This window comes from Hypanus sabinus, chromosome 10 (genome assembly GCF_030144855.1).
Source record: "Hypanus sabinus isolate sHypSab1 chromosome 10, sHypSab1.hap1, whole genome shotgun sequence".
Lineage (NCBI taxonomy): Eukaryota > Metazoa > Chordata > Chondrichthyes > Myliobatiformes > Dasyatidae > Hypanus > Hypanus sabinus.
Window position 1 is genome coordinate 137,186,147 of NC_082715.1, and position 10,660 is coordinate 137,196,806.

A 10,660-nucleotide genomic window follows, 5' to 3' on the forward strand; every position below is an offset into this window, starting at 1 on the left:
TGTACTGGTTAGTGGATAGATTGGTCCTTGTAAGTTGTCCCATAATTAGGCAAGGGTTAAACCAGTGAGTTTAACAGACCCAGACCCAGAAGGGCCTGTTCCACGCTGCATTTTGAAATAAGCAATTAATATTTAAAAACTGTAATTAGTGAGCAGGAAGTATTTCCATATTACTGGAAAGGTCTTTTAAAGGGTTTAGCAGCAAAAGGATTGCTTCTGGCAGCTTTTCTGCTGGAAACAACATCTCACCCTATGCCAGCTTATGCTTCATATTTCAAACCACGTGAGTCCTTGCCAGCTTCTGAACAATTCACTGTTTCCTGTTAGATTATTATCTCTCAGATGCTCATGAACTTACCCTGACTCTCCTGTAACTTCCTATTTGTGGTCATTCACAGTGGCCATTTAATCTACCCGCCCATCTTTGGGATGTTGGGGGAAAAAAACGGAGCATACCAGGATGCTGCTTGGATCAGAGGGCATCTCTTATGAGGACAAGTTAAGCGAGATTTGGGGTGAAGAAGGATGAGAGGAGATTTACTAGAGTGTACAAGATAATAAGAGGCATAGATCAGGTTGACAGCCAGAGGCCTTTGAAATGAGATCACCCTTGCTTGCTGCAAATGAATAGATGAGAATGACTGTGGCAGTGTGTAATCAACCTAGAAGAACATAGCATCCATTTACACGGGGGCGCTGGAGACAGATGAGACGAGAATAATGGAAAGATGTCAAACATACCCAACAAAAAAGGGACATTTGCTTTACTGGCTTAAAAGTGTCCTCGGTTGTCAGCTTGTAGTTCCTATTGATTTTTAACACCTTTGTTGTGAATGGCGATTGATCTTACAAGTAAGAAATTCAAACATATGCAATTTAGCAAATGGTCAGTAGCTATACTGATGAGCCAATTTTGTATAAAGATAGCAGTTTTCTGTCCTGGCTGTTGTCCTTGTGCACTAGCAAAATAAAGAAAGTTTGAGTCATAAGAGTGCATTTGTTCTGGATGTGTTATTTTACTATTGGTGGCAACAGGAATGTCGATAAAATGAAAAGGGAGGACTATACTGGAGGGAAGAGTTAGATTGATCTTAGAGTAGGTTAAAAGGTCAGTGCATTTTATTTTATTTAGAGATACAGCACAGAAAAAAGGCCTTCTGGCCCTTCAAGTTGCACCATCCGGCAAACCCAATTTAATCCTAACCTAGTCAAGGGACAATTTACAAAGGCCACTTAACCTACCCGGTACATCTTTGGACTGTGGCAGGAAACTGGAGGACCTGGTGAAAACCTATACATTCCATGGGAAGGACGTGGCAGAGACTCTTTATAAGGAACGCTGGGGTCCAATTCTGGACTCTGAACCCCCCCCCCCCCCCATCCCAGATCTCGCTAACCGTTATGCTGCCGTGGCACCCCATATCCTGGCCCTTCATTCACATCGTTCCCAATATTGGCATTGCAATTATTTGATAGGTGTCAGAAAAACCTACAAAAAGTAGTGGACACAGCCCTGTCCATCCCAGGCAAAGCCCTGCCCACCATTGAGCACATCTACAAGGCGAGCTGATACAAGAAAGCAGTATCCACCATCAAGGACCCCAAACATCCAGGCTGTGCTCTCTTCTTGCTGCTGCTGTTGAGCAGGAGGTCCTACACCACCAGGTTTAGGAACCACTGGGGTTACCTCAACTCTGATTCCACTACTACAGAGTCACTTTCAAGGACTTTAACTTATTTTCTCAGTATTGTTCACTTGTGTTTGCACAGTTTGTCTCCTTTTGCACATTGGTTGTTTGTGTAGCTTTTCATTGATTCTATTGCATTTCTCTGTTGTGAATGCCTGCAAGAACATGGATCTCTAGGTAGAATATGATTTCATGGATGTTCTTGGATAATAAATTTAAGTTGAACTTCAATGTCTTCTCTGGCACCAGCACGTAATTTCCTGGCTTTGGGATTGGCAGAGTGGAATTGCTCTTACACAGAAAGCTTCAGGAAGATAAACTTGATGGGCTTTCCTAATTAGTTTGCAGAAAGTAATTTTTTTAAAAATCGTTTGATGCTGGCAGATTCATGGATATCTCTACCGCAGAGGTCAGTGGGAATAAGTGAGCAGACAAGCTCACTAATGGGATTATTTAATCAGTATTTTGTATGTGTCTGCATGATGTATCAGTCAGTCTGGTGGTAGGTCAAGTTCATACTAAATATATTCACTTTGATTCTGCGGCATCCACAAAAGCAGCAAGTTCCCCTTGCGCAGCTGATTCGAGACTTTTCAATGTCATTTCCTGCACATGAGTATAAAGGGGAATGAAAAATCGTGCTCCATGTCTGATGCAGCCCCAAAAAAAACACAATAAGATTAGAAACATAATAATAAAAAAAACAAATATAAATACGCAAGCTAGCTTGTCGACATACGAAGGTTGAATGCCTATAATATGACATTAAGCACAGATGTGTCTGTACATAAGGTGACTGACACAAAATGATAAACTAGTGGTTGTGGCAGAGGAGGGGTTAGTGGGTGGATGTATTGATCAGCCTTCCTGCTTGGAGCAAGTAACTGTTTTTAGTCTGGTGGTCCCAGTTTGCTACGTCATTCCTTTTTTTAAAAAGGAAGTGTAATATAAATCCCGTCTTATTTACTTTTGGGACAGTTTTTAAGGAGGTTCTGGACAAATAGCATACAGATCCTTCTATTTATTTTTATCGAACAGTTCATGAACATTTAATACTGCAGTTTTGATTGCCATACATTTAAGAATACACTTAAGAAATTTCTTTTGCCAGAGGGTAGTGAATCTGAAATTTATTGCCACAGACGGCTGTGGAGTCTAAATCATTGGGTATATTTAAAACAAAGGCTGAAAGGTTCTTAATTAGGGCATGAAAGGTTACGGGGAGAAGGCAGGAGAATTGATTTGAAAGGGATAATAAATTAGCCACGATGGAATGGCAGAGGGGATTTGATATGCCAGATGGCCTAATTCTGCTCCTGTGTCTTATGGTCTTATCATCTAATAATTATATCTTCCCTTATGCCTTGATTAAGTAAAAATAAAATATGTCTGTGACGCGACCTTCTGTATTCCTTCTAGGCTAAGACCATGTTGTTAGAGCGTATAGATAACTATGTAAAAGAGAAGATACACTTGGCTGCAGAGGCTATATCGAAATCAGCGGTTGAGAAAATTAATGATGGTGACGTAATTCTGGTTTATGCATGGTAAGTGACTCCAAATACCGTAACATTTATTCATGTTAAATAGCTACAGAAAACATTGGTGCCCTCTTACAGGAAATGAAAAATAGTTTACTTACTGAGAGTGCTCCATTTTCATAAATGTGCTCTTGCCCTGCGCTTTCTCGGTGCTGTAGCTCTTTATTCTGCACCTTTGTTCTCTTCATTTTAAAGATGAACTTTAGTTTTATTTGTCACACGCATGCAGTGAAATGTGGCGTTTGCATCAATGACCAACACAGTTCGAGGATGTCCCGGGGAGAGCTCACAGGTGTCACTGCACATTCTGGCACCAACATAGCATGCCCACAACTTACCCATGTGTCTTTGGAACGTGAGAGGAAACCTACGTGGTCTCAGAGAATGTATAAGCACCTTACGAACAGCTTGGAGAATCGAACCCCGATCTTCTAATCACTGAATGTCGATTGCTAGTGCTATAAAGCACTTGTGTTGACCACTACACTACTGTGTCGCCTCACTGTCTCAATGCACTGTGTAATGAATCGATCTGTATGAACATTATGCAAATGTTTTTCACTGTATCTCAGTACTTGTGACAGTAATAAACTAGTTCAATAGTTCCATTTAATATCAAAGAACATATACAATATACAACCTGAACTTCTTGTTCTTCACAGACATGCATGAAAACAGAAGAATGCCCCAAAGAATGAATGACAGTAAAACACGTCAGAACTTAAAGCCCCCCCCCCCCCCCCCTTCCCTCCTCCCAAGTACAAGCAGCAGCTTTTCGGTATTAAAGTACGCTGCATCACCTTTTTTTCCTGAGTTCTCCAATTTAAGAATCGGCAACAAACACCCCCCCGCACCCACCCACCAATGAGAGAGAGTGCCATTGGAGTACAGAGCCCCCGAAAGGGTGAACTGCCATTCCTGACAGTCCTTTTTCCTTGCGCCACTTCAGTTTGCGACAGCAGCATAGAATCAGCTTGTCCCCAGGGCTGCAAGGGCTCAGAATTCCAAAGGCACACTCGCCTTCTAGGCCGAGACCTTGGAATATCGAAAACCAGCCAGTTAGTGAGCCCCGAGAGCAGGGACCAACATCGTAAAGTACTGAGAGTGCCAACTAGCTTACCTATTTTACTATATTTTAATACATTTTCTCACTTTAGATTTTAGTACACGTTAGAATCTGTCCTCTTCCCCCACCCCCCATCACTGTTTATGAACAACATCAATCATGGAACAGTACAGTACATGAACAGGCCCTTTGGCCCACAATGTTGTGCTGAACCAGTAAAATAAATAATCAAATGGGCAACTAAACTAATCCCATCTGCCTAGTCAATGTCCTTATCCTTGAGTTTTTCTCACATTTATATGTCTGTCTGAACATCTCACAAAACAAAGCACCTAATGTACCAGCCTCTACTACTTTGGGCAGCACATACCAGTCACCACTCTTTGTGTTTTTTTTAAAAGCAAGCTTGCTCCTCACATCTCCTTTCCCCACCCCCAAATTTTACATTCGTGCTTTCTGGTATTTAGAATTTCAACCTTGGAAAAAGATGCTGTCTGTCTATCTCTCTATCTTATAAACCTTTATCAGATCTCCACTCAGCCTCTGCTGCTCCAGAAAAAGCAATCCAAGTTTGTCCAACCTCATTATAGCATAGTCCCTGTAATCCAGACAGCAGCTTGGTGAACCTTTTCTTCAGCCTCTCCAAAGCCTTGACAGCTTTCTTATTATGTTCTTTAGTATTACCGAATTGTACGTTGTTTACCAATGCCTCCAACTGAGTTCTCTTTTTAAGCAGGTTTTATTTTGTTCAGTTCTTCCTTAGTAAACTCCATCCTTTGTGATGCCTATAAGCATAAGAAGTTCAAGGTTGTAGTGGTGGACAGCCGGCCTAAACTCGAAGGAAGAGAGACCCTCCGGAAACTAGTTAAGAACGGGATTCATTGCACCTATGTTCTGATTGGTGCTTTGGCCTACATTCTGCCAGAGGTATGCTTTTAAATTCCCTGGTATCTGTTTTGTTTTAGTTACTGTCCTATCATGAAAAGCTGTTTTCAGAAAATGGAATTCTACTTTTATTTCAGTACTGATGAACATAGGCAAGTGTAGAAGAAAGTAAAACACCTCTACATTTAACTTATCCAGTTGGTGATGCGAAAGTGTTCGGTATTATCAGGCAACTTCAGAGAAACAGAGTTAATGAGGACCGATCATCAGAAATAGCAAGGAGAATAAATAAGTTCATTTTGAGTGTAGAAGACGAATAGAGGTGAATGATAGAACAGAAATAACGTTTGGATTGGTTGAAACTTGTATTCCTGTGCGAGACACTTAGAGGGTCACAAGGAAATGTGAAATAGCACACAAATGGAGAGGGGGAAAGTAACTGGGGTGCTGTCACAAACACATCACTTGTCTCAAAAGTGGCCACTTCTGATGTAGAGGGAGAAGGTGAGTTCTTGGAAGGTGGAATACAATATGGAGTTAAAATGAATCTCAGAAGTTTTCTTGGGCTTTAGGTGTTGCTTTGGGGTCTTTTGAGTGGATTTACAAAGATAAGACTACAGTTGATTGTGGTTTCAAACCAGAGAAGAATGCTGGGAGGCTCAAGTGCATCTGTGTATTCAGTGAGCAACACGGTGGGGGGAGGGGGGGGGTTTATATAAAAAAAAAGGCAGGAAAGAATAAAAAAGTCTAGAAAAAAAGATATGCAAGTATGACCAACTGGACTTGTAGAAAGGGGAATGCAGAGATTGTAAGTATAATGGAGAAATATAGAACCAGATGAAGATACAGTAAATGACCTAATTTACCAATTTGATCCATTCAAAGAAATAATTCAAACTTCTGCAGTTTTTGATTTCAACATTTACTAGAATTTTGGATAATTATATGGACAAGAGGAGTATGGAGGGATGTGGTCCAGTAGACAGAATAATAGTTCAGCATTGGCTTGTTTCAGTGCTAGTGCTCTATGCCTCCAAAACCAGAAACAAATGAAATTAGAGAGAGGAAGACAAGCTGAGTGAACATTGTTTTTCTTTTAATTCTTTGACTTTATTTAAAAACTCAGCAATCTGACTATCATTAAGTGCATAACATAGACTGAAAAATGTATAAAGAATAATGTACACTTTTTTGTGGTTGATGAAATTTGTTCAGGGCTTAGTGTAAAAGTTCTGCTAAACATGACAGGAACTAATTGAGATGATTTTGGTTTTTATTTTCTTTGTTGTTTTCTGCACAGGTCTCTAAGGTGTTCTTAGGAGCCCATGCCCTTCTTGCTAATGGTTATGTGATGTCACGTGTGGGAACGTCACAAATAGCTCTTTTGGCAAAAGCGTATAATGTGCCAGTCCTGGTGTGCTGTGAAACGCACAAGTTTTGTGAAAGAGTTCAGACAGATTCGTTTGTATCAAATGAACTGGGTAAGTTTAGTTTTCCAACCTGCTCTTTGAACAAGGAAGATGTGACATGGTCAAGCTTATTTGTCATTTCAACTATACACTGTCAAGCAAAACAGTGTTTCCCCCCAGACTAAGGTGCACAACGCAGTGCATGTAACTCACACGCAACACATAAAGTTAATACAGCCAGAAGAAAATAATAAGGTGCATTGACGACACACGTTAAAAAGTAAACAGTATATTGCTACTGCTGCTAGAAGCGCCAGGCTCAGTTTCTTATGTACTGAGAGCTTGCTGATACTGTCTTGCAAGTGTTTGAGGGAAGATCAGTTCTCTAATAAGTTGTGTGATAAAATGTGAGTAATGCTTTCTTCAGGAATCTGCTTCTGCCGAATGCATTTGGGTCCTGTCTCAAACTGCCATTGCTCTCATTGAAATAATAAATTGGAATTGCCCTTTGCTTGATAAGAGTTTGGAAAGGGAATTGCTGGGGACTGAAGTTAAAATAAATCTGCCCTTTAGGCTGTTTACTAAGCACAGAAAGTTTCTGCTCTAATCTTGTGAGAACTGAAGGACTCTAAAGTGAACATCTTAAAAAGATAACAAAGGAATTGTCTTCCCTGTCTCAAACATAATTAATGAACCACTTTCGGAAAAACCTGCCGACCAGATCAGGGGCACTAGCCATCCCACCATTGTGGACATCTTTAAAATACGATACCTAAAGAAGGTGACATCAATCATTATGGACCCCATCACCCAGGACATGCTCTCTTCTCATTTCTACTATCAAGGAGGATGTACAGGGCACTGAAGGCACACACTCAACATTCTAGGAACAGCTTTTTCCCCTCTGTCCCGCTTGGTGGCGCAATAATATCAGCGCCGGACTCCGGAGCAAAGGTTCTCGAGTTCAAATCCAAGTCGGGTTGAGCGTCGAGCTAGCAACTCGGCCTCGTAAAAATAAGAATAGCTTGCTGTGGTACGGAAGCCCCGTCAAAAGACGGTGCCCCGATAACTCCACTGCTGAGTTGAGGGCTATTCTTTTTCTCCCCCTCTGCCATCAGATTTCTGAATGGTCCATAAGCATTTCCTCACCTGTTTACTCTCCTTTTGCACTCCTTATTTCTCTTTATATATATTTCTTACTATAATTTATAGTGTATTTTATGTATTGCTGCAGCTAATTGATGATAAACCTAATTCTGATTCACTTTCTGTTGTGCTTGTTTGGTTCGTAGCATTATCTATATTTTAAATTATACTTTGTGGATTTTGCCAATCACCCATTGGTAAAAGTCACTACTCATTAGTTATAGATTCCTTTCACGTGTACAGCTGGGTTTGAATCCAGGTCTGTCTGTTCAGAAAACCATTGATTTTAAGCTCAGCTGAGCTCTTAAGAGGCCGGTTGTTTTACCAAAATTGGTCAGTGGTGAACAATTCATTGTTTGAACATCGAACATAGAAATCTACAGCACATTACAGACCCTTTGGCCCACAATGTTGTGCCAACCATGCAGCCTACTCTAGAAACCGCCTAGAATTTCCCTCCCGCATTGCCCTCTATTTCTCTAAACTCCATGTACCTATCTAAGAGGCTCATAAGAGACCCTATTGTATCCGCTTCCAGCACCACTGCCGCCAGCAGTGTATTCCACGTACCCACCACTCTCTTGTGGAAAATCTTACCCCTGACATTCCCTCAATACCTGTTTCTAAGAACCGTGATTAACTTTGCCCCCTTGTGTTAGTCATTTCAGCCCTGGGGAAAAAACCTCTGCTGCTTACCAATTGCTACCAAGCTTCATCACTGCCTGGTATGGAAACTGTAATGCGGAAGGATAGGAAGGCTCTATAACGGGTAGTCAAAACTTCCCAACGAATCACTATACCAGCCTACCCACCATCAAGGATGTAAACACAGAAAGGTGCTGGAAAAGGGCCAGTAAATTCCCACCCACCCTGCTCATGGGCTGTTTGTCCCATTCCCATCAGGGAAGAAGCTACATAGCATCCATGCCCGGACCGCCAGTCTGAAAATTAGTTACTTTCCCTAAGCAGTAAACCTCGACCCACTAACCCAACCCACCACTACTTTATAATTTCCTGTCAGTCACCTTATGCTCAGACACTCCTGTGTCTAGTGTCACTACAGACATACAATCAATCTATGTATATAAGCTGTCTTTTTACTTATTGTATTCTTTATATTGTGTTTTGTTCTCCTTTTCATCTAGATGCTACTCCTTTGCCTTTCATGGCTTTCATTTCTACTTGTTCAATCCATGTATACAATGCACTCCACTTCTTAAAAGATGTGATGTTCTCAATGACTGTTGGACACCTACCATGTCGTACTGGCCCTTTGGAATGTGGGATCAACTCTTAAGATCAGTACTTGGTTGAAAAGTATCTTTAGGAAGTTTTGCTTTCCTCTCTGTAGCCAGCTTAGATCAGAATATGAAAATCTGATTTTGTCACCTCTATATAAAGAACTATCAGATTATCCTCCTTAGTGCTGTCAGGCCAGTCCTGTCCTGACAGGAAAATGTGCCTATGGCTTCTTTTGGCTTCCTCCCCCTTCCTTTCCAGCCCTTAAAATGGATGTCAGCCCAAAATGTCAACTGTTTATTCCTCTTCACAGATGCTGCCTGACCTGCTGAGTTCCTCCAGAGTTCTGTGTATTTCCAGATCTGCAGAATCTCTTGTGTTTATAATGTACTTATAGTTCAGTATGGTTTAAGTAGGATAGATTTTTTCCCCCATCGAATAATTTTCAGTGAAAAGTCAGTGTTGCAATTGGATTTCTAATAAGGAAAGACTTGTGCTGATAAGCCTTTCATGACATAGAGAAGTGTCAGTTTAGCCAGAGGGTGGTGAGTCTTTGAAACTCATTACCACAGACAGTTGGGGAGGCCAAATCATTGAGTTTATTTAAGGCAGAAGTTAATAGGTTCTTGATTAATTAGGACCTCAAAAGGTTATGGGGAGAAGGCAGGAGAATGGGGTTGAAAGGGTTAATTAATCAGTCATGAAGGAATAGTGGAGAAGATCAGATGGGCTAAATGGCCTAATTCTGCTCTTGTATCTTATGGTTTTAGCACTGCTGGGTATCTGAAAATGATTAATGCAGTACAATTATGTGCAGTTTAACAATCACACTAAATTTTCAAAATGCTCTGTTGCAGATGACCCTGATGACCTTTTGATGACCCGGCATGGAAGAACCCCTCTTCAGAACTGGCAGGAAAATCCAAAACTGCGCCTTCTGAATTTGGTATATGATGTAACACCACCTGACTTTGTTGATTTGGTTATCACAGACTTGGGGATGATCCCTTGTACCTCAGTACCAGTTGTACTGCGTGTAAAGAATGTGGAATATTAAGACTTTGAAGCCGCCTGGTGGATGGAAATAAGCAGCAATGTTTTTTCTGGCATGTAATAATAAAGTTACTCCATTCACTCTTGCGTGCTTCTGTGGACAGAGATGATTAAGCATTTTGCTGAGATGAAGACATGTCTTTCCACATTCTTGTGTCTCCTTTCAAAAGATATTTCTTTCCCCATCGTCTTTGCTAAGTTAAATTCACTGATGTGTGGGTGAGAGGACAGACTGGAAATCTGCCTCAACAATACTATAACAAGTTAACTTTGCATGTTGCACAAGGTGAGTGAGTCAATCCCATCATACATTACGTCAACATACTCTTGCAATTAATTGATATTGGCATTTAATGAAAACGTTCCAGTGTATCAGAGAGCCACGTCATTCAAAGGAGAATGAAATAGAAGAGGGCTTTATGGAAATAAATGTTAGTGAAAAGTTATGGAAAATCTGTCAGCGAGTTCACTCATTACTGTAGAGAGGGAATATTCTCTAGAATATTTCGCGTTTCACTGAACACCTACGCTCGGTCCGCCAGAGAAAGCAGTATCTCCCAGTGGCCACACATTTTAATTCCATATCCTATTCCCATTCTGATATGTCTATCCATGGCCTCCTCTACTATCAAG

At 40.9% G+C, this 10,660-nt stretch overlaps 1 protein-coding gene across 2 annotated transcripts in view; it reads left to right on the forward strand.

Annotated features, from left to right (window-relative positions):
* The window catches only part of eif2b4 (eukaryotic translation initiation factor 2B, subunit 4 delta), a 48,657-nt gene extending 38,549 nt beyond the window's left edge, over positions 1-10,108 (forward strand). For both annotated transcript variants that reach the window (XM_059983087.1, XM_059983086.1), the window contains exons 10-13: positions 3,108-3,235; positions 5,048-5,222; positions 6,481-6,661; positions 9,832-10,108. In XM_059983087.1, the coding sequence (XP_059839070.1) occupies positions 3,108-3,235; positions 5,048-5,222; positions 6,481-6,661; positions 9,832-10,031 (684 nt within the window). In that variant the 3' untranslated portion in view covers positions 10,032-10,108. The remainder of the gene's footprint in view (positions 1-3,107; positions 3,236-5,047; positions 5,223-6,480; positions 6,662-9,831) is intronic.
* The last annotated feature ends 552 nt before the right edge of the window (positions 10,109-10,660 follow it).